This window comes from Bombus terrestris, chromosome 13 (genome assembly GCF_910591885.1).
Source record: "Bombus terrestris chromosome 13, iyBomTerr1.2, whole genome shotgun sequence".
NCBI lineage: Eukaryota > Metazoa > Arthropoda > Insecta > Hymenoptera > Apidae > Bombus > Bombus terrestris.
The window spans coordinates 13083138-13108275 of NC_063281.1; the positions used below are offsets into that span (position 1 = coordinate 13083138).

Consider the following 25138-nt stretch of genomic DNA (forward strand, 5'->3'; position numbering starts at 1 on the left):
GAGTTGAGAATGTTCGAATTTGTTTCTCTCTTGCTTCCTATAGTCTATGACCAAGTTTATTGTCTATTAAAACTGAATGAACAGAGTGTATCGGAGAGAGTTCTGCATATTCAAAGGAGATCGAAGTAAACCGGTTTATTAGAACGAGAAACTTTCTGCGGAAAAGTACGGATCAAAAAATAGCATCACGGCCATTAATCTGCTAGCTGGTGCTAGAATCACGCGAGCTACTAATTTCGTTCTGATTTTATAACAATTTTTTTTACAATTGTTTTACCGATCGTCCGGTTCCGCGTTCCGAAACTTCCGCACATCGAATCGATAATATGAAATAGAACGGCGAATAAAACAGATATCTCTGACGCGTTCGTATCGTTTGTCGAGACAACGCTATGGAATTGGCATGTTATTTTCCTTTTTTTTTAAGGCGGCAGCGATGGATAAATTTAATTAAGTGAAATCGCGGGAACGTGTTCCGCAGGGAGAATAAAGTGCGATAAAATGGCCACGCACCTTACCATAAGTACTAAAAAACAAATTTATCAGCGACAAATTGGAAACGTTTCACGGCAAATAAAGCTCGCGTCGCTTTGTAACGAATTGAATTGCACTCCGTCCTACCGTGCACTTCTTTCTCGTAAACCTGTAGAGAACGAACTCGTAACTGTTGTTCATCCTTATTCGTGCTAGCGTGGTCATCGTCCGTCATTTGTTATTTAATTGCCTTCTATGTTATCGTACAGCGTTTCAGATTCGCGAAGCGTTGCGATATTCCTGAAACGTGTAACTGAAATTAATTAACAATATCTTGTACCAAGATTGCTTTATTTATACAAGTACTAGGAATTAAAAGTAAAACTATAAGATTCATCTTGAATTGATTGGATTTCGTAAAAATTATTTAATCGCGCTATCAAAGTTTCACACGCAGACTATTATGGTCTCTTCTGCGCGTTTCGAGCAACGAACACTATTATTTGTAAAACATGGGAGCTGAAATTTGCTTATTCGATAAATTCTCGCGAAAGAATGTTTAGAAAATAGTGGCTCAACGTTAGGGCATTATCTTGTATCGCGACAGTAAAAGAGGCGTATAATTAGGTAGAGTTGAAAGAGGGACGAGATGCGATCACGGTGACACGTGTTTCACGAGACGTCATTGTACACGCGTGATTCGTTGTTTCAAATAACTGTACTGATATTGATACCCGTGTGCAACAATTATACCGCGACTTGATCGTTAGACGAAATATACCTAATAATGATAATAATATTGTTGTAGATATATTCCTATCGTTCGTGCATGCTATTCTTTATTTCCTTCGATAGACCATACGTTTCGCGTAGAGAATTCTTTTGTTCGTTCGCTATTAATTTCTATGGATCGTAATGAGTATCTCGGTTAATAAGCCCCCTTCATCACATCGCGATTTAATTATCATCGTCGAATTCGTTCGAAGGAACGGCGCTCTGTTTCAATTCCATTGAATTCCATTTCTGCGTGATGCGACACGATACATTCGTCAGAGTCGATTTCATATCGATTGGAAATTCTCCATTTGTTTATTATTCGATGTCTACTCAAAATGCATTCGGTTAATTTATCGGTTCGAGCTGCTGAATTTTGTGATCTGGCGATGAAATCCAGCCCGACCGTGGAAAAATTCTATTCGCTGCGTTGGATATCCCGTTCGATGCAGAATGAAGAAAAACAGACACGCCGTGCATATTACGAACAATATTTTTCGAGCTAATTGAAAACCGATATATTTTTCTCTCTTTTAATCACGCGAACCACTTGCTTTATATCTCGTGCGTTGCAGTTTCACGGATATAAATAGAAACGTTTTGTATAAATGGAAAACGAATCTCTGCGAACAAATTGGGAAAAATAATTAAAAGAGAAAAAAAAATGTTAAACAGACATTGCAATTCCCCGCAAAACATTTTCAACCTCGCTGTATTTTAATGCAATACGGTCACCGGTATTCTAGAATAAATAACGTATAGAATTTATTAATGACAGATGTTACGTTTCGTGCATAATTAAGAAGCTTCTTGGTAAATAAAACGAGTCGTAAAATAAGAGAAATAAGTTTCGTTAGATTTAAAATTGGAGAGCAAGAGACACACGAAACTAGGCTCTCGTTTCTCGTAAAGATGCTGCGAAATAAATGACACTATGGCCCAATTCTCCGGCAGTGAATGGCACGCTCAGAATGCAATGGTTTTTTCTATCATCGTGAGAAGAGCAATCCAATCGGCGAGGACAAAGAGCGCGAAAGTGAAAGGGTGGAGGCGGAAAAGGCAGCTTTTAATGCGCTGCTTCTAAGTCGAGAGTTCTCACAAGCACGCCGATTGAACAGTTATCCGATACAATGACGACTGTTGTGCAACTACAGCTGACCGAAATGAAAAAAGTTGGCCAGAAACACCGAATGCTCTATCTTCGTCAAAAATATGAGTAGTGTTACGAAAAATTCACTTTCTAAACTTTCACGAAAAACGTAATCTTTCGGCTAACATAAGAGACGATACGAGAACATTAATTCCTCTGTGGCTTTTGTTTCTACATTTCCATAATGCGAGTAATATTTTCATTAACGATAATGCTTATCGATATATCTTTATTGATAACTGTTCTCGAACGGCTTGTAACATCTATCTACGAAGGAAAACACCGTTAAGAGGAAAATTAAAAGATACTGAATCAGAGGATGCTTGCTGAGACATAAAATACGAAGAGCGTTTTTAATTTACATAATGAAGTGTTCCATATAGCGAGAAGATTTTATCTATTAACGCAGCAAGTGTGCAACCAATGTATAATAAAAATTTAATTATGAAGATATAATATAATAACGTAATAACGTAACGAGAGTTTGAATTTCAAACGAAAACGATAAAAAGATATACCGTAGCAGGTAGCGAGTATTTTCAATGCATTAAAAAAAGAAGGAATAAAAGATAATCGTGCTTTATTAGCAATCCTGCTGTTTTCATTTAGTTTTATACCCGTATCATAAATTACTCGGGTCTGGCTTTCGTGTGTTCTTCAAATGAAATGATATGAGATGAGCATAAAATAACAAATAAATTTGGCGTCTGCGTTACTTAGGCGTAGCATAATCAACCAATTTAAGAGTGGAACGAGCGCCGAGATACACGGGTCACAAATTGTGAAATATACGTCGCGTAGCGTAATGAAGAAATGTGTCCAAATGAAAAGTGATCTTGTTTGTCAGATCAAGAAGGCAAATAAAATTCTTCGTACGAGAGAACGTCGCACGAAATGAGAGCTCGTTCCCCGGCCGGTCTAACTTGTATTAATTTAATTGACATATCTCGAGGTCGACCTCCTTTGAACGACCGTCTAAATGATTCCTACGAGGTACATTGAGGATGTAGCTTGTGTGCGTATGAATCATTCCCTGCTACAAAATATGGTAGAAAACACCAGGAACTTTTACTTTGTTGTAATTTTGCTAACGAGAGGGTTCGAGAATTAACGCTATATACCTAGACACATCGAAAACATGGAAATCTTACAAAGTTAAATCTTATAAGAACCTCTCGATGTTTGTGGAAACGTTCAAATATCAGGAATTCGTAGCATTCTTGACACTTGGTAAAACTTGATTGTCCCCACAGAGCGACAAAAGAAACGCAGAATCCAATGGAATAAGGAAAAGGGAAAAGAAAAGGAAGAGTGTGACAAGTGTCGAATGACGAAACGTCGAATGGTTCACATTCCATTTAGTATCTTGTCATCAGGTATAAACGATACGAACGACGGCGCGAAAGCTTTCGACACATACACTGTATCGACGTATACACGTGCTCCCATTGCGTTCACTGTCTGTAATTGTACTCTAACCGATTCTTAATTGCATTCCATCGTGTACTCGCTGTTTAAATATTTGCATCGAGAATCATTCATTGCCCCAGAAAATGTTCAAAATCGTTTAGTTTGGAAGTAATTCGTATTTTAGACGATCTTTCGTCTCAAGGAAAGATCCGCGTATGAAATGTCGTTTCTTCCATGGCTGAACTTGACTGGTGCTAATACTATTTGCTAAATTTTCTATTACCAGCCAATTGCTATCCACGCTAAAGAACAAATTTACCAGAAATGAACAATTCACGTTTGACTAGGTTCTTACAGGACGACTGAAAATTTATTAAGATGGTAGCACGAGTGAATGGAGTGACTAGGTCGAAGGAGAAACGACTTTCGCGTTTATGAACTGGTGCGTGGTTTCAAGGGTTTATGACACGTCTATCGTTACCGAGGGTGCAAACGCCAAGACCAGCCCAGTCGTTCGTATAGTACCCAGAAATGCTGACACTCTGCGACCATAAAGCCATTTCTAGGCCCTGACATCTGGCTCGAACAGTCTTCTGTAAAGTATTGATTAACGTTTTCCTCGAAAATAGCCTAGTTTGGCGTCCGTGTCATAAACCCTATGATCTCGATCGCCAACCTTATCTATCACAATTCAACGAAATGTCGTGTCAGGTGCAAGCTATAGGTGTAAAATATCGAGATTAAAGTACTACACTATACTATATTTCAAGAAACGACATTTTGCAATTTGATACGTGTATGCGTAGTCGTATTTGATGGGATATTTATTTGCGACAAAATCGTTCATAGCCTTAAGTAGCCAACAGCCATCGAATATAATTAGCTTTTCAGACTGACATCATTTTTTCTTTTAAATTCACAGTGTCCTTATTGTTGGTCGTAGTGGCATGGCTGAATTCACGAATTCTTAATTAGTAACAATCTCGCGTGTGGGAGGACAGATACGGGTCGGCGAGGGCAAAGAAACTGGATTGTTCGTGTATAGTACACGTCCGCGTGTGTGTGTCGCTTCATTCACGCACGGTAGTATGCATGTGTCTTGTAATGCCAATTAACCGTACTTCAGGCAGGCGTTTTTCATACGACGCTACAGAAATGAAGCTGGAAATTTACGTTTATGTAGTCTGATCGCATATATCGTTCGCTTGTAATCGAAAAATTTCGCTTAATATTTGCAGTAAACAGAGCAGCGTATACTGCATCCGTACGAAAATATGAGAAAGTCATCGAGCATAAAAGTCTTAGGACTAAAGGTAGGAAAATAATGAGGGAAAAAACGAAGGAAAGTCAAAATGTCCGCGTTCAGAATTAAAACAAGCTCCGGTGTTGAGACGAGTACCTAGTGTCAAGTGCTAGAACGAACTGGGAAGAAAAAGAAAGTCAAGACTTATGACGCGAACGGTCTTGCTGCCTTCGAAACATACGGCGAATAAATAAAATCAAACGTAGGAAGCGGACAATTTTCACGACGTTTCTCCGAATGATTCCGCATTTCCTGCTTAATCAGCGTCGCTTCGAAACTTTACCTCCGTTCGAGCTACCACGAAATACTCTCAGATCTGCTCGAATTCAATCTCCAATCCACCAACGTTGCCAGGTATAAGCCTTTAACTAAAATTTCTTTTACCAAGGTTTATGCGCCGGAATGTAAAGTCGAAATTGGGCGGAAACTCATCGCACGATCGCCAGATGCTTCTATAAAACATTCCAGCTGGTTCTTCAACAGTATATAGATTAAAGCCAGCGAGGTGAATCGTGTCGCGAACCAGGTCACACGTATCCGCGTTCCTTCTCTTTTTCCTCCCACATTTCGCTCGAGCTTTATCTTCAAAGAGACAATAGGTTGCCGAAGTCGTACGAACATTCTCGTCTCTGAGGTATGTCCCTAAGCTATAACTATAACTGTCGTTTTACTTATCTAGTTTCATAGAAAAGATACCGAGGCAAAGGAATAGCGCAGATTTCTTTGCGCTCGAAGATGATGCGGTTATCGCAGGACGATCAGGCAGGGACTTCGTTTTCGAGGAAATCGACTTTGAATATTCGACAAGTATACTGAAATTTTGTCAATCTCGTTTTAAACTACGTTTGAAAATAAGTCGAAAACGTAGAATAACATTCATAACAGAAAAATCAATTTAGAAGGTTCGTAATTAAACTGCTGCCGATCGTTTTTTCTTACCTAGCCGGCATCTAGCCAAGTTGAAGTATAGTTGAGAAATTTTCAAACCGGACTTTTTCAGGAACGAAACATCGTAGAAAAATTGTATTCCATATTTTCGACTTATTTTTTTAGGTGAAATCGGTCACTGTTCGATTGTATTACGATTACCGCTTCACCATGTGTAACGCTTAAAAATGAATCTTTGCAAACGAAAATGCAGCACGAGCGTCAGAAACGATAGCGTGTAAGTAGAAAGTGACGGCGTGATCAGAGCGGAGCGGCCGCACGCGCCGTCGGTAGGAGGGTCTGGCAATCATTTGGTCAATGACGATAAGTGGCAGTGACACGGACACGACGATTCATAAATCGATAGTCGGAGGGACATCGGATTTGTGTAACGAATACAACGACGTCTAGTTATTCTAATTCCGACGTCAAATTAGAGAAGGTTCGACTATAGAAGCTTTGGAACTTCAATGAACGCGACACGGTCGATGCGAAACACGAGATGGAAGTTCCGCTCGAATTTTACTTCCGACATTGCATTCCACTGCGACTATTCTCTTTTTTCCCCCGTCGATTTTCATGGAAATTGCGACGAAAATTTGCATCGCTGCTGATTTTGGGTCTGTCAGATTTTATTTCGCGCTTTATCTCGCTCTTATCGATCGTTACCGAATGCTCCAAAGCACGCATTCGCTTTTTATTTCTATAGAACGTTTAGAATTCAATTTGTTGCAGTAAGCATTCTGCGAGATTGAAATCGCGCCACTTTTGCCCGAAACCACGGAGCCACCAGTACGAGAAACCACAAAGCGTTCATCTTCGTTACCATTGATTGGATAGCCATCAACGAAACTATAAACTGCGAGGCATTTCCGCTTGGATCGTTTCCTATCATTAAGTAGCATTCAGTAAAATTTCAATGTAGGATTTTAAACGCTTCTCAGCTTCTTACTCGACGCGTTATCGAAAATGAGTATGTAACGGGTAGCACGCTATCCTCTAATTGCTAGAATAAATAATACAGAAGGTAAAGCGTCGTTTGCGAGTAGGTGTAAATCGAATTGTAATTTTCGTTGCAGATTCCGCGAGGAGGTCTAACGAACGGCGGAGATGACTGGAAGAAGAAGAGTGCCACTCGTGTTAAGAGTATGCACAGGTAAGGATACGTAACGAAGCCGAATCGATCGGTAGATTTGCGTAATTCATTAACCGGTAAACGCATAACGTGTACTTGCATTACGTACTTTTCCCATTACCTGCCATTTTAATATCTTTGGTATAAGTTTTACGCTACAGTTGTCGATAGTTCCGATACTAAAAATCATCGACACGCTGTACGAAATGTAATTCGCGTGGAGTGCGATAGAATATAAGCGAACAGAAACGTACACAGATCGCACAGGTAATTAATCTGTATTATCAATTTGAGATTGTTATTTGTATGCGATCGAACCACAGCTAAGCACGTACGCGTTCTATCCGAAACGATTCTCTTGCAATATCAAGATTTCATTAACCTCGGTGATTTTTCTTAATCTAGCGCTTTCTACGGAGCTCCGCGAGAGCGTATCTGTCACGATTGAGAAATAAATGGTCGCGCAGCAAGGATTTCGTCATAACTTTCACGCGCGCGTAACTGCACGATCCGCGTTTCCGTTGGACCGAGAATCGAATCGCTCGAATGCATCCTGTTGCATCGCGTAAAGGCTGGCAATCGAGGGCGACTGCACGAACCACGCTGCTCGGCCATCAAGTACTGTTAGAATCGCCATGCCGTGCCGGACTGCAGGCTGAAACCGTAACACTTGCCTTGACAATACGAATTTACCGTTGCGCTCGAACCAAGCCACGTCGTTCAACTTTCCTCCAGATGCCCGGTGAGTTCATTTCGCGTTCTCGAAGATTGAAACGAGCAATTTTTGAAAACGTGGCTGGCTATCGATAGGAGATTACACGTACGTATAAGGGAAAGTTACGCGAACGTAATTACCGATTAATAAGTTGATCGCGGGATCGATGTGAAAAAGAAATAATGATGTCGAAATCGAAAGTCTCCTATATCCGTTGATTGTGTTCAAATCGAAATCGAAAGTTTCCTTTCGGTGTTTCCAGCCGAATCCGTATTATTACCGGATGATCCGTTCCGAACTGACGACTCCGCGAAGAATGCAAAACGAGAATCGAATCAGTTAAAGAATTAGAAAGCGCGTGGTTCGATGCTTACGTTAGAACGATTTTTGGACCGTTTCGAAGAACGTTCACCGACAAAGGCAACATTTCTAATTTCCAAATATTCTAATTTCTAATTGCCAGAAGAGATTTAATCCAATCGAAAGATAACTAATTCACCAGTGCTGCGCGTATAATTAGAATATAATTATCTCTGTGCGAGTAACCTCTAATTTATTTTACTCTATTCCGTCTCATTGCTTGTTAATCGCGAGTTTCCAAAGCATCGAACCAGCCAACTACCGTAGAATATGCCTCAACATTTTCTAGTTTCATTGCTATTTCACACTTCATTCGTTATTCGCTTCTCCGTTAGAAGCAAGTTTCAAGCTGAAATTCGCAGAAGCGACAGAATTACTTCTACAACTATAACTGCGCAACACTTGATCATCTTGCTGCAAGGGATGCTGAAAGAACGCCATCGAACACGATCGAAACCCGCGACAGAAACCTCGTAATCGTACCCGCCCATGTACACATTTTCACGTAACCTGTCCACATCGGTAGAGGTCAGGTGCGCATACTTAAATCTTCTGCATAATCCCGTGGTCTGTTTAACATTCAGAGACACGCGAACATACACACCGCGTTGCATACACATTTTTCCATCCGTCGTAGCGTAGAATGCGCGGCAAACTACATCATAGAGGTTCATGAATCGTTTCTCGATGGCTGGCTGAGCAATTCCCGGCCAACCGGTTTTTAGATCCATTAAGAGCTTCGTCCACGCTCTCCACGGTCATTTTTATTTCAACTCACTGTGAGAACCAGTCACCGTTGTCAATATCCATCGCCTGGCTCGGCGTTTGCACGTGTTCATCGCTGATACGTCGATCGTCCGCGACACTGTTCACGGTTCACCGATTCAACAATCAGCCCCTCGTTTACTGGATTCAAGATAAAGTAGCGATTAACCCTTAACGGTCGATAATTTCATAGCAATTAACTCGACGTATACTTAACTAAAATTATCGGTTGTAGAATCCAGTCGCTCTTGAAACGAACTCGTGGCAGTGCCTTCGTTTATAGTTCTCTTTAAAAAATAATTTATCCGTTAAACGTTTGACCGAGTGGAACGTAGAGTTTATGTTTTTTCCAGCAATTTTCCAAATGTTCGTCAATCTAAAAATAAGGTAATAGTAACATCACGAATAACTCTGAATAAGCTGAAAATACGCACTCTCATTGCGTTCCTGATATTGTTATTAAAACATCTGGTCTTTATCGTAACAAACGGTATTTCGTTTAACGAAGAAGATAATATAATCTACGTATAATGTTGGCGTAAATTTCGATATACCTTGCTGGCACGTTCGAACCACTTAACAGAGAAACACGTTTTGTTGAAGAATGTTTAGCGACGTTACTAATCGCTTAAATATGTCTGCTGCGAAGATTTAAGACAGTTTAAGCGAAGGTTTACACGAAATATACGCGCAAGCTCTTATCTTTCAGTTCCATTCAGTTTGTTATTATTTTACTGTAATTCCTGTTTATCCCGTCTAATTCAACTACAGTAACCATAAGCGTGATTGTAATCACAGTCACACATATGCGTACATATACGCTGCAACATGCTGCTAGTTTGATTTACGTAATTGCTGTAGATAACACAAATATGAAAATCAAATACCACCGGCATTGGTTAATAACAAAATAGTCCGGTTTACGGAAATCTCGATAGACGATGCAGTGACAGAATATTTGACCTGGTGTAATTCTTTTTTTATTTTGGTATTATTTCGTTTGTAACCTCGATGCCTAACGCTGTCTAAATCAATGGCTTCAATTCTAAAATGCGATCTACATATTTTAAAGTTACAAACATTCTCGACAATTTCCAAACAATTTAAAGCTGATATGTGTTTCAGGTGTTTTCCTGCTACTCTTCAACACGGTCGCCGTGGACGCGAGGAAAGACCCATCGTCGAGTTCGGAGAAACTACTCACCCCCGACGTATCGGAAGCATCGATATTCGAACAGAACAAGACGATCTTAAACAAAATACCATCGAGAGACGAGTCGGAGTTTCCCTTAGCAGAGACGAAAAACGAAGCCGTCGGTCCGTACAACTCGACTAAAAGAGGTTTCGAAACGGTAGACGATAAGCTCGTAAAAAATGCCAAAACGGCGGACAAGGAGAAAGTGGCAATGCCGATCGACGAGGATACCGAGTTACAAGGAATCAGGTCGCGCGATCAAGTCGACAAATTGTCGACCGTAGATTCAGCCAACAGCGGATTCAAGCTCGAGGAAATCGTCTATGGAACTTCTGGGAAGAGTTCTAGCACGAAAACCATATCCGAGGACGCTTACAGGCTGACCAGAACCAATGGTTTGACCACGGTAACCACGAAACCAGCGTTAGAAGAATCAAAAGTCGACGAGGCGAAGAACAAAACCGGGCTCGTTGAACGCTCCAACGATACCTCGAGGCAGGAACCAAGAGAAACTAAGAAATCGTCGGAAGATGGCTTGGAGCTGAAAGAGGAACGCGTGACAGACACGAAGGAAGAAGCGGCGAAAGAGGCGAGCACGGATTCCGGGCTAAAATCAGAAACGTTTAACCCTGAGAACGAGTCAGCTCCGGAAAAAGTTCGTTTCCTCGGAGAGTTTCAGCAAAGGAAGAAAAAGGCGGAGGGTCCGGTGAAGAACTCGGAAGTTCCGGACTTAAAGGAGGCTGACGAGAAAAAAGAGGAGGACGTGTCCGTCTCGTTGATCAATGACACGTACGTCAACTACAGCCACCGTTCGAAAATCTCGACGGAGAAGAGCGTGGAGACCGACACGGCTGACAAATGGACGTCTCTCGAAAACGCGACAAATTTTATCACCGAGGAGATTCCAGTGACTCACGAGTCGCGGCATCCGAAGGAGGAGGTGGAGGTCGTCGGGAACGTGACTCAGCCGGTGATCCAGCGGTTTATCGATCGACAATCCCAAAACTTGACGTCAAAGGACGCCGACCTTGCCAACGAATTAAATCGAACGTCTAACCGGGACAAGGACTTCTTGCGCGATTCTGCGAACGCTAACGAGACCAGTCACGAGAAACAGCAGGAAATAGAGGAAAGAGATCAGGAGAAATTGGCGCGGCTTACCACCGAAAGGACGAGCGAAGAATCTTCCACGGTTCAAGGAATTTCCAGTCCGGTTCCCAGAGGAAGAACCATAGCGTTCGAGTCTGCAAGCTCGAAGAGAACGATCGTCGCGAAGAAGAACGCCACTGACAGGTTCGTGGACCAGAAACCCTATCCTTACACGAAATCGCCTAAAGAGTCGCTTCGTAACGCCAGTAACCAGCTGGACGTTACCACGGAAGAAGCTTCTGCTTTGGAGAACACGATCGGCAAGGGACAGTCGGAAGAAAAGTTCGTCGTAACCGAAGGTTCGGACGTGTTGGAGAATAGCATCCAGCAGTTTAAGCCGACCTATTACGGGAAAGTAAGCAACGAATCGTCGACTATCTCGAGCACGGAGGTACGCCCGTCCGTTCAAATAACGACCGCGCCTTTGGTTAGATTAGAGGAAACTAGACCGACGAATCAGACCGTGGTCGAGAAATCAAGCGAACAGAAGGGCATCGACGAGAGCGGAGAAAAATCGACGAGCGCGGGAAATGACGTTTCTCGGTGGGCTGAGAGCCGCGAGACCTCTGGGATGGGGAACGTCGATGTGACTGGAAACGGGATAACGGAAGTGAGCGTGAAGCCCGAGAGTGGCGATAAACGGACCTACGAGGCCTCCTTGCAGGAGATTACGGTTCGGACAACGCTCACACCTTTAACAACGGAACCCGTCGAACCGCAAACGGACCTCGGAATGCTCTCGAACGCGGACCTGCAGACGAACGTAGCTGGTTCTCTGCTGATACGATCCACGCTCAACGCCACCGAGCTCTCCACCGAGTATCCACTGATCAAAGGGAATTTTTCTGACGAGAGATTGCCGATATTCCCCACTACACCCACGGACACGAGCACCGTCAAAGTAGCAACGGACAGTGCCACCGTCTTGCCGACGACCACCATCGAAGAAACTTCCGTAGGGAACGTCACCGAACCACCAACTGTCTCGGACGCTAACGGAACCAACGAAATCCCTTCCGGTGTAAGTGGCACTCTCAGCCCCGAGGAAACTTTCGTACCTACCACTACCAACGTCGAGTTCGAGTTCGTTGGCCTGTCCGACTCGACCACTTTTCTCTGGCGGAACGCTACCGAGGAACCACCCAAGGGACGCGATTTACCAAACGAAACTTCCGTCGTGCCCACGGTTAAGGATTTACTCGAAAAAAATACGCCCAACGAAGGCACCACGACAGTGAGCAACGAATCGACCACGGAGAATACATCGACGATCAGCGAGACCGAAATTCCTGCCACGAGTAATCCAATGACGGACCGGACGATCGTTCCTACGTCGATACCGAGCCAAACGGTACAGTCTAAGGACGAGTTTACGACTCGGCCGAGTTTCGCCGACGAGGAAACTGACAGCAGCTCGACCAGCCTGGACGAAGTTGAGAAAACGATAGACGTGACGGATTCTTGGAGCACCACGAGCGAGGAGAATGTCGCGACGACCACGATTAGAACGGAACAGACGATTTCAAAGGATTCCAAGGATTCCTATTTCATGGCGAACGTTACCGAGTCCCCCGTGGAATTCACGTCGATACCGAACGTTTACACGACAGATGCCACGCGAGTGACTACTTCCAGCCCCTTTGTCCCGATCGGTCTCGAGCCAAGGACCCCGGTTTCGAGTAGCACGAGCCCAGCAACCGTTTCCAACATACCGTCGGTCACGGCGCACGACGCGACAGTGTTACCCGACCAGGAGGAGATTACGTCGCTAGTTCGAATCGACGTGGAAGGCACCTGGTTCGACGTGTGCCCGCAAATGGACAAATTGAGGCACACCCTGGCGATTATTTTGACGTCCGGGATGGAGAAGTGAGTGTTGCGATTTCTTCCTCCTTATTTATTCGATAAGTAAAGAACTCTCCCACTGTCAAATAAAAAAAAAAATTACGCACGAAATTGTCACGAAACAACGAATCGAGCGCACGTGAAGTAAATAAATTTGTGGAATAGGGAGACTCGGAGCTTAGAAAGTACCTGACCTAGTCGATTTTCATCGGTATCTCGATATAGAGTAAATTTATTTATAAAGAAACTCGCAGTATCATGGGTCTAAAGTAAATCTCACGATAACCAGCGGCACGTAGCCGAGAGTTTCCGGAACCGTGCGTTGCTTTGAGGTTAATACACGTTATAATTTCCTCTCGACGTCGCTGGTATATGTTTAACGTTTAACAGATAGTATCTTCGTCGTCTCCCGTTACAGGCCGGTATCCGACAAACAAATTATTTTCCATCAAAATCCGTGTCAGGAGCCACCGAATACTACGCCATCGTCGTCCGATATGCCCATGATGAGCATCTTGATTTACGTCGTCGACGAAACTGGCAAGTTCGACGGCACTATGACGAAAATGTTGCCCAGTTTGTACGAGGAATCGCGGGACCACGTCAAGTTTCCGATTACCGTGAGTTTGTCGTAATTTATAGCCGTAAGAAGCATGTCGACAAAATTTTACCACGTGTATTTGCATATATCTGTCGTTGATAATTTATACAGAGTCAAAATCTTAATACTTTCTCAGAAGAACGACTCTGAGCTTTGTGATTTTATATTTGAACACCGTAATTTTATTTCTACTTGTATAAATACAGATGATACTTGTCTTCTTGGTCGAAAGTGAACAAAATTTGAGTTCAGTGTCGAGCATCACATTGTAGATAATTAACCATAATACAATTTAGTTAACGTGTTCCGCCGATTGACCCACTCTTTTCAGATACACAGATTTCTTCTGGTACAGGAAAAGGGTCCAGATTCCGGAAACGCGATAGCGGTCGTCGTGGTCTCCTCGGTTGCCTTGATTTGCCTGGTTCTTCTCACTGGTCTTCTGGTAACGATTTCTTTTATTAATCGATACTTTTTACTTTCGTCGAAGATAAATAAAACGCACTCTGTTTCTCATTTGAATATTCGATGATATATTTATCTCATTTATTTCTTAAATTTTTTCTAACTCTAGATAATTAACGAGAATTAACGAACAAGTGGCTTTTTTCATTTTGCTTGTTAAACACTCTCGTTCGTACTGTACGATCTGCCGTCACTTTCGGACGGATGAATATCCTGTTCACCCAAAACCAAGTCATTCCTTTACATTCGCGTCGAATCGATGATTATCTCGTCGATACGTTCGCGAGTCAAAGAACGCGAAACTATGTTATCATTCGTCGCACGCTTATCGGCTGGCACCACTCGCACGAAAAAAGTATCATTCAAGAAAAGAGACTAATGAAACGAGATTCCCAGTTACGCAGGTCAGCAAAGATCTATACTCTCTGAAAAAGGCCTCCTCGTGCTTGCATTAAGCTCATTTCGCATCGTGTTACGTATTCATCCGTCCATACTTGTGATTTACTTCCAGTGTACGTAACATCTAATGATAAATACATGTGCGTGTGCGTGTGAGTGTTTGTATTTCTACGTCCGTGTTCGTTCCGCTTTTTCACGCAAAGATACAGCGTTTTTTTAATCGCTTAAAAAGGCTCGTGTCGCAATGTACGTAGATCCGTATCGGCAAATCGGCATAAAAATTAATTTGCATCGATGCAGGCATCGGAATATCGAATAGAATTTGTTGGGAAATAAATTTCCTCGATAAATCAGTTTCTCTGAATTAATCACCTTTTCGCCCATTTCTCTCTAGTCTTTGATCTTTTACTTTTTATAATTCCCCTGATAATGATAATAATAGTAGAGTCGGAAAAATCAGACATTTTGAAACACGCGTTTCGACGTTGGTATCGATGCAAATTTCGCGAATCTTAAACGTCGATGCATCCACTGCAACGCATTTCAAGTTTGAACGTGCAGACCAGACTGGATGACTACAGATACGTGAAGTTTGTTAGAAATGTTTGCGATCGAAGAGAAAGATATACTCCTTTCTAAAGGCGAATTAGATTTTTGGATCATCTATCAGTTAGTAGCATCATTTTTAATATTGGAATTATCTGTACGAAAGATGAAACCACGATTTTCAGATAAATTGCAATAAATCATTTTTCACAATGAAATTATCGGGAAAGTAAAAATACAAAAAGCAATGAGAGCGTAGCGAAGATGAGGATAACTTATCTTGTCTTGGCAAATACGGACGACTGTGCTACTTTCGTTAATAGTACAAGAAAATTGCATATCAATCTAACTCTGCCACCGATCGGTTACGATGTGACGATCGCTCAAGATCAAAGGAAGGGGAAAGAAATCGCGAAAACGCGTTTCAATTTCGTATTTAAAAGACTTGTTTCCGGTCGAGCGTGAAATTCTTCGTAAAAAAAAAAAAAAAAAATGGACAAAATCATTTGTGGTTCCAACCGCGAGAAAAACACGATGCACCTCGTCGCTTGTTCGCTACAAAAGACACGATGCTCGTCCTTGAATCGGCTATTAGACCGAGCAACCATCACCGCTTCATTGGTTTTCGCCTCGTGTATTTCATTCACGCGTGTTTCCATGTCGAAACCGATCGTCGGAACGTGTTTCGACAGAAGAAGCACGCAGCTTGCTGCACGATGTTTCAAGATTGTTTGCTTCTCACGTAAAGAACAATGCGAATTAACATTAGAAAGGTCCACTGAGGAATCCTCAGTTTTCTATATCTCGTTCAAAATAAGGATAATTTAAAACAGCAGATTGTTCTTCTCGATGATTGTTTTTAAGATATGACAGGATTATGTCTAATGTTAAAACGAAGCATGATCCTTGCTGCTACCGAGGCTTGTTAATAAACGGAGATATTTCTTTGTTGCACTTTCTATGAATTTCCCTGCAAATTGTTTCGATGATATTCCTTCGAAGTGTACGTAATATTCGCTGATAGAGAACAATGGCTACTGTAAACACCATGACCGCGAGCTTACAATCGGAGAGTAAAAGTTTTCATATTCTAACGCTAGAAACTTGCGAGAAATTTCGAGTGCATTTTTTACTGTCGCTAAAACCACCTTCTTTCGAACGCTTTGTTCCACGAGTGGTTAGTTCGCAAAATGATAGAATCATGTTTCTCAGGAAAGTTCAGAGAGCAGATGCGTTAATTCGGTGGAAAATTATTTGCAGTTTATCATGAGGAAGAGGCAAACGAGGTTTAACTATGGCGAACGATGTCGTCCCGTGTCTTTAGACGCTTACAGCCTTGACAGTGTTTCCGCTTACAACAGCGTCAGACGCAAAGGTGTGACGAGATCTTCGAAAAGAAGCTATGGGAATCCAACTTTTGAGGATTCGGTAAGTTTCCTTTTTTTTTTTTTTTTTGTTTTACGACTTCTTGTTAAAGAGAAGAACGTATTTCCTAAGAAATAAAGTACATGTTGCACGAAACGGCAAACGGATAAAAATATCAATGCGAATGTTTCCGTTTAAAACGTTTTGTTTTCCTTTCATAAAAGAACAAATGTAGGAAACCAATGGTACAATTACTTACCCACGCTAAAGTGGTAAAAAACGGACTGGTTTGTTTTCTTACAACTCAACTTTCTATTAGGTAGATCAACCAGAACGAAGACAGACTTATGCTCGTGTCGTAACTCGAAATGTAGGACAGGAACAAATTGAGAATATTTTACTCGCGCGTTCTTTTTCCGCTATTTTGTCTTTAAAAAAAACTTCCGGATAAATGGAATTTCATCGTTTAAAGTCTTCGAAACGAAACAATTTAGTCATTTTTATCCAACCAAAATAAATTGATTATCTAATCTCGTACCGTCTTACATACAAAAGCATTTTGCTTTCTAACGTGTCCTAGTCAAACGTGTCTTTCTTTCTTCGTAGCATACGTTTAACACGTTCTTGCAAATAGAAATTAACTCTTCAGGTATCACATACAAAATTGTTTCTCCGTAGTACTTTCCCACCGAATTATCATAAAATAACGTAGCATTATTTTAAACGTTGCAATTAGAAAACTACAGCCTTGTAAGGGAAAAGTAATGCACTGTATGTTATCCCAGGTAATCTTTGACAAACGTTTAAACCTTTCGAAGGATAAAAGTCTATGTGGTAGCGTTGTAAGAAATAAAATAAGTATCGTCAAGCATTTAACGTTAATCGAGTTGAAAGGAGAGTGTCGAGGATGTATACGTCTCTTAAATCGTTAGTTTCTGATTACTAAATTTTCTTCCGCGTATTCATCATTTAATGGGATGAAACGATTAAACCAACGAAGGAAATTAATTTCGCTGCAATTGACGAGGAGATGGGGCATGAAAACGAATGGTAGTTAGAACATCCGAAAGCTCGGACGAAACTCCGCTCAATTCGGTTAACGTTGCAGTAAAATACAGGAAAATCATGTTTCTACAAAACGCGTGTCCTCGTTGCAGAGCGCCATTCCGTCTCATCCGTTGAACTTCGCGGCCCTTTCATCCTTCTGTAACGACGTTAACGCAATCAACGAGGAATTCTCCGGTATTCCACAAGTTTCAGCGAAGATAGACGAATTGCCTGCTGGGGCGGAAGTGAAGAACAGATACGCGAATGTGATACCGCTTCCGGAGACCAGAGTGCTCCTACAAAAAATCAACAACGATCCTCTTACGGAGTATATCAACGCCAGTTACGTTCGGGTAAGCTGCTTTAACACGGTTCCAATATTACTTTGATTCCTAAGTAGATTTTAACGCTTACGATCGAAAGAAACCAATTGCCGACGAGATTCTATGGTATATGGAGTAAAGGTGAGAAGGAAATAATGTAATCTCGTTACAACGAAACGTTTCTTTTCATTCTACTCTTACGTTTCGTTCGAGCGAGTACTTCACGCGCCCGGTTCATTCATTCTTCTTCCAGCGAGCAAATCATCCGCGTGATCTCGGAAAATCAGCTTAATAAAAACACTTGATTGCGTATCTCGAGCGATCTGATCGTACGTGAGTAAGGGTTAAAGCAGCGTTTTGTCTGCGTGAGAAAAAGGATGTTGCATAATGCGCTACAAAGAACACGAATGACTATTGCGTAAGCTCGAAGCACGGCAATACGCGGAAGCAGGACGAACGTCAACACCTGTTTCCATCGAACTACTAGAGCATTTAAATAAATGCACTGTAGCAACAAAAGCGACGGTTAATCGTTGCTCTGAGAATAAGTAGGCGATTTTTCTAAATGTAATATTGCTAATTAAATCAATTAGTCCACTCGTTCTTGAAAGATGGAATGAAAACACAATGAGATTTCATATTGCCAGACACATGTTCGTACATACGTTTGTTGTCCGCGCTCTTGCCTATGATTATTTCACCTATTCCTCATTGTGTTGCTTATTTATCATTTTCCAGAAGTTAGTACTGTTACATAACAGTACAGACACTGTGTTCATCGGCTATTCCAACGTTTCACGTTCAAACAGCCGATTTCCATTCATAAACAACTTAAAATCTCATCGTCGTCTCGTCGTCCTATCCCATAACGTTCCGTTCAAAGACCGTTTACGGTCCTTCGAGAAATAACAAGCAGTTCGTTAGAATTGCCTTAACCAACGGATGCAGACGGTCCAACATTTTCAACGTTTCCACTCTGCGCGTGTTGCAATTACACAGCATGCTGCCATTGACGAACATTGAACGTACCGAGGGCAACGTTCTCGGACTTGCAATTAGCGCCGGACTGTTCCTTCCTCATCGATAATATCGATCGATATCGTATCCTAGGCGCAACGCAATTATTGCGCCCGTTAATTGATTCTAACTGCAATCGATTCGGCTCGAAATAAGCGAATTCTATCCCAGAACTAATTTCAAACTAACGTTGATCAACATCTCGCCAATTAATCCCAATCCTATGTAATTATTCTGCGCTACAGTTACGAGTTTCCTTCTTAGACGAACGACGCTAAAGCAGACACGAAACGATGAAGATCGAAACGGATATAAATGTTATAATTTTTATGTCAGCCAGCGGAGCATAACCGTTCGTTGTAACCAAGTCACGAAAATGATTTTCAGGGACCGAAGAACGCAACGAAATATTACGTCGCTTGCCAAGCACCGATGGAGTCGACCGTTACCGATTTCTGGAGAATGATCTGGGAGCAACAGTGCAAAGTGATCATCATGCTGACCGATCTCGTGGAGAACGGGGTGGAAAAGTGCACCGAGTACATCCCACCCTCCGAAGTTACCGACTGTCGCCGGTTATACGGTGACTTCCAAGTTACTCTAAAAAAGAGAGAAACCAAAGAGAAATATGCCATTTCCACGCTTCATTTAAACGTAAGGAACATCAAAGACTGTTACGAACTTGTAAAAATTACGTTCTTCTCCTCTTGATTTTCTTGTTACAAGATTTACGCTTTGGCCGTTGACAGTTCTTAAATGTAACACTTTGTAGCACTTTGCTCAACTATTCTAACGTAGTGTATGCACTCGTCAATCTGTGGATCCATCGTTATCGCGAAGTCGACCATTTAGAGATGCGACTGCTACGAGTAAAAATTAGAGGCGAAGCTAATACGAAACGTGACTTTTACAGAATTTGGAGAAGAACACGTTCCGAGAAGTGTATCATATTTGGTATCTGTGGCCGGTGAACGGAGTGCAGTCGGACGGCGCCGGGTTAATAGCTGTGCTTCTCGAGGCGAGGGCACTCCAAAGGGGTGGCCCTGGACCCATTGTGGTCCACTGTAGTCCTGGCACTGGACGTACGGGAACGTTAATAGCTCTTGACCTAGGAATTAGACAATATGAGATTACGAGGACTGTGGACGTGCCAAGGGTCGTTTACACTATCAGACGGGACCGTGCTGGAGCTGTCAAGACGAAAGAACAATACGCTTTCATTTACAAGGTAATTTGCTTTTCAAATTCCCTTGCCTGTACTTTGCTTTCGAGTTTGCTTACTTCGAGAAAATGTGTTGTTTCGTGTATTTGATCGCGGGTAAGGGATCATAAAGATACTCGATTTTTCATTAAGAAACTTGTGACAATTGCGCGCGGAAGATATTTACGTATGATTCGTTTGTTTAATGAAATATATTTAAAAATGGATTATCTATCAAGATGATTATTCTGTATTGTTCGAAGATAGGTGGGAGGAAGTATTTTGTCAGATAAATACGAATCTTACTTTTTCAGGCATTAAATTTGTACGCGACCAAACTTGCCGGCGGTGTGCTGGAATCTACGTGAACCTCTCGAGATTTCGAAGAAACGTCTGTTCAGACGTCGAGTCTAAGTCGTAGCAGAGAACTGCTTTATCTGTGAACGATAAACATCACCGAAGACGATAAGAAACCGCGAGATTGTACGACGTACTGTATGCCAGTTTTACCTGTAGGACAGGAAGCTAATGAAAATCGAACGAAGGAAGTTAACTTGTGATACGTGGACCATAGCGACGGTCGTATTTCGCTCGAGACCTTTGTTTCGTCCTCTCGATGTCCGACAATCTCGCCAAGAAAATTCAAAGCATTTCTTACCATCCGTTCGTCTACCTCTCTCGATCGACGTTTCGGTATTTCTTAAGAGAAAGTTGCCATCAAATATTAAGTTATCAAACAGATCTACGTCAATTTGTAATGAAATTTTGCGTGGTATTTCGTCCACGTACGAAAGCAGAATTTTTTTAAAGCGTGCAAGGAATAAAAGAAATTAATTACAAGTAGAAAATTCTTAATTCGTATCGTCGTATCGTGGATGAGCCATAACAATTTTATTGGCTTACTTAATTTAAGTCGAAAAATTAAGTAACTTAATCGGAATGAGACGTGAAGTAATCACCGACGATCCAACGCTACCAGTCGAGTATTACTAAAGTCGATATTTTATTCTAAATACGTCATGACTGAGAAGAGGAGACAAATTGGATGGTAACGTGTTCAAGCGAAGAACAAAGAGGCGGAAATTAATTTGTGATATCCGGACCATCCGTCAACGGTATTCAACTTCGTATTTCTTAGGCCTATTCAATTTCGTAAAGCTTTTTTTACCGTAGATTTCGTCTCTTTTTGTCAATATTTTAATATACATATGTATATATATTACACGTATTGCGTACATATATTTATAAATAAGATGACGATTAGGTATAGTTGAATATTTAATGTCGATGCGTCATACTTCGTAGTCAATAGCGTTATCCCGGAATATGGCAATCACGGAAGGATTATTTCTTACGATAAAATATTCCGCAACCGGCATTGTATGACCAAACGAGAGTAAAAAAAGGAAAAAGAGCGAGAGACACCTTCTCGGAGAATTCTGTGTGTGTATTTAGTGTCGTCTTAAAGGTGTAAAAAGAAATATATGTATGTATACAAAATATGTTAATTATTCTTTAGTATTGCAATCGTTCACGATGTTACATTTGTAAGAATTCAGAGAGATTGCACGATCGACTAGTTCTTTTTTCTCTCTTCTTTTCCCAGCTATAGATATATGTATACATAATATATATATACATATATATTACCGTATTATTGTTGTTATTGTTATTGTTGTTGTTGTCACTGTACAGATACTTTGATTCGTAGCAGGTTGCTCTCTATAATTGTACATAGAAACCAACCCGAATAATACACGGAGAGATTGATCGTATCGTTAGATTCCGTTAGATTTTTCGTTCGTTTGGTACGCGGAAGTGTCGTGAATTCTCGTCGAATTAAACGAGCGTGTTCGTAGTCGCACGCCATTTTTCTCAGAGACTTCGAACACGTTTCAGGAGCGCATCGAATTGTCCCATAAATTTTGTCGGTTTCGTTAAACCCTGTTAAAGTTAGCTTCTGTGAACGATCAGGCATTTTTGTTTCAGCATTTGAAAACAATCAGATGATGCGACGAACCTAAACAATCGTATTAATGATTCATTTCGACCGGTTATTTTTGACCGAAGATCTTTCTCTGAGTGTGCCTTAAGAAATAGGTTCTTTCGTCAAGGATTAATTTACTTTTGCGAAACACGCGAATTATATATTTTCTGTCATCCCGTGTATCTTTTAAATCGATTTGTATGGAAATTATACATGTACAGGAGTAACTGCGACTTTTGTTGAAATTAAATGTTTCGTCTTTTATTTGTATAGAATATATTCTAACGTCAGCGAACTGTTAACCAAAATAATTATTTATTTCTATTCTACTTTTCCAATTTTTCGTATTAATATTATGTAAATGTACGCAATGTACCGTTTGTTATGTTTACCATCTCTCTAAACGTAAAGGCTAATAAACTTGTAAAATGATCAAATAATTTTAAGATCAAATCAAAGAGAATCAAAACCAGATGTCTATACTGGCTTCTTATTCGTTAAAAATCATCGCGAGACGATTGTTAAATCGACAAAATTTCTGGTATAATACTGTCAGTGTCATGAACCGTATGAAAGAAAATTTTATAAGAAAATTGCCCCCCTACTCCCTCAACCGATAGTCGAGATTGACCAACTTCGCCAACTTGTATGAAACGTCACGTAAAGAACTGGAACGGAGAGCTGAAATTAAGCTGCGTGTGAGAAAACAAAACCAGGAATACAGGGTTATTTCGTAGCTTCTATCGAGCCCGCTATTTAAGCACATACGTATAGTACATCCATAATAACTAACTTTGTAATAGTACTGTAATATGGTAAACGAGTCGACTTATAGTCGAGGCTACAGAGTACGTAACTCATGGTACACATCATCTTTCGAGAATATCATCGAACAGAGACGATAGAAATTTCTCAAATTGTAAATCAAATACGCTTCAGCGAGGAACGCGACGAACATCGAACATACACATTTATGGAATTAAACGACAATGACAATTTACACGTCTAAGAGCACAGAGATATCCGCCGATATAAACAAAAAAAAAAAAAAAATAAAAAAAAAAATAAAAAGAAACATTTCGTACAGTTTCGTGCGAATGATTCGTGCCACCTTTGATTTTTAGTCGAGTGCCCCTGAAGCATTTGCCTCGCTTGTGGAAATTTTGAAGCAGCGTCTCTTAATCAGTTTTAGTCTCTGCGAAATGAAAAATAAAATACAATTTTCTCACGGAAACAGCCTGAGCCTTTCGCACGGTACTGTACGCCGGTGTAACAATGCATAAACATTTGCCATAGGATAAAATATTAGAAACCTTCGGATTAATTACATTTAGAGGACCTTTATAAAGGATCAAGACGGTTAGGTGTCTAGAGATTAAAAATTCGACACAGTCGAAGAGAAAGTAGGAATATTAAGCGCAATGATCTCATTTGCCGATACTTGGAACGAAGTGAATTCTCAATTGATAGTTCTTCGATGTGAGCGAAGGAGAAATTTCATGCGCCACGCCATTATTAATTACGAGAATGGTTCTTATCGAAGTTAATTCCAGCGTGAACGATGCGATTGTATTCGAGCGCTGGAAAGACGTACGTCCCTGTTTCCTGAATAGTATTATATAATGGAGAAAAATATATATCTCGTAATCGATATACGTTAGGATTTCTGTCTTACTTAATGTTATAATCGCTAACTAATAACTCGCAATCGTCGTAATCGTATAGAAGACTCTGTGTGTGATATCGTTTTATGTAATATGGAATGTGAAAGCCGAAGGAAGTGTCCACTTGAAAATTCCAACGGATTAAGATATATTCGACTTATACAAAACCAGTTAACGCGCCAAATATACATCTTATTTAATTATATTAATCGTTAGAGATCGAGGTTTCGTGTCGAATTGTTCTTTACCAGTATATCGTCCACTTCTTCTTTCGATTTAACGACGACAACTTACTTCGTCGGAAGTTTCGATTTCTGAAATTCAAAGGACTGCTTTTTAAAGTTTGCAAAGTTTGCGGAAGATCGAAGTATTTTATAACGTTTAAAACGTAGTCGATCACGGTTAAAATATTTTCTTTTTCCCTGAATATCGTGTATCTTATCGGTACGAATGACGTACATATCCCCGACACTTACCTTACGCATTATAAGGGGATTTCGTCCAAAAATATTTTAAGCTACCGCTATTACGAATATCTCTTTGCCAAAGTTTAATCGTTACTTCAATTAATATAATATAATAGAAAAGTATTAGAGAGAGATAATATCTCGAATAAGTTAATACAGTTATTTAAGGAACAAAGTGGACAAGATTTACAGCACAATGCAATGCGTGAAACCAACGTACCAAAAAAAAAAAAAAGAATTTAAATGTTCGATTATAATATAAATGTTCAGTATCGATACTATAAGAGGAATATGTATGTTTAGACCGTTTAGAGAAAGTTAGAGAAAAATGTCCCCGCGTAACGATACCTTCGAGAATGAAGAATGAGCGTGTAGAATTAATGGGAAAACCAATGAAAACCGAACGTGCATGTGTCGATATAAAACTATACGTGTAATAATATCACAGAGATTGAAAGCCGATGAACGAAACACGATAAATAATGGTGTTCGGTCGCGCAGTTATCGCGACAGCTGTGTCGATTGCACCTGCATAGCTGGACCAACAAAATAAATGTAATTGTTCGACGCTCGTTTTGTTCTTTCAACTGCCTTATTTCACGTAGAAACGAAGAATCCACGGATGTACAATATTCGTGTTCAACAGATTCTTTTCATCTCTGATACACGTACATGAATTTACGAAACTTCGTTGGTGTATGATTTCTAAAGAAATAAAATAAATCTCACGTTCTTTTTCACGTTCGAACGAAGCACCTAACTCTAATGGGGAATTCGCGTACTATTTTCTTTTTTCTGTACGATCAAAATAGACCTCTAATGAAAATTAGTTTATATACAATCTCCTTTCTCGT

The 25138-nt window shown here is 40.8% G+C and overlaps 1 protein-coding gene across 7 annotated transcripts in view; it reads left to right on the top strand.

Moving 5' to 3' along the window:
* The window catches only part of LOC100648338, a 50518-nt gene extending 25667 nt beyond the window's left edge, over positions 1–24851 (top strand). For 6 of the 7 annotated variants that reach the window (XM_048411565.1, XM_012315478.3, XM_012315479.3 and 3 more), the window contains 9 exons: positions 7118–7194; positions 10139–13226; positions 13621–13822; positions 14135–14248; positions 16474–16641; positions 17736–17978; positions 19353–19619; positions 19879–20193; positions 20481–24851. In XM_048411565.1, the coding sequence (XP_048267522.1) occupies positions 7149–7194; positions 10139–13226; positions 13621–13822; positions 14135–14248; positions 16474–16641; positions 17736–17978; positions 19353–19619; positions 19879–20193; positions 20481–20534 (4497 nt within the window). In that variant the 5' untranslated portion in view covers positions 7118–7148 and the 3' untranslated portion in view covers positions 20535–24851. The remainder of the gene's footprint in view (positions 1–7117; positions 7195–10138; positions 13227–13620; positions 13823–14134; positions 14249–16473; positions 16642–17735; positions 17979–19352; positions 19620–19878; positions 20194–20480) is intronic. The other variant, XM_012315483.3, reaches the window with a different exon arrangement.
* The last annotated feature ends 287 nt before the right edge of the window (positions 24852–25138 follow it).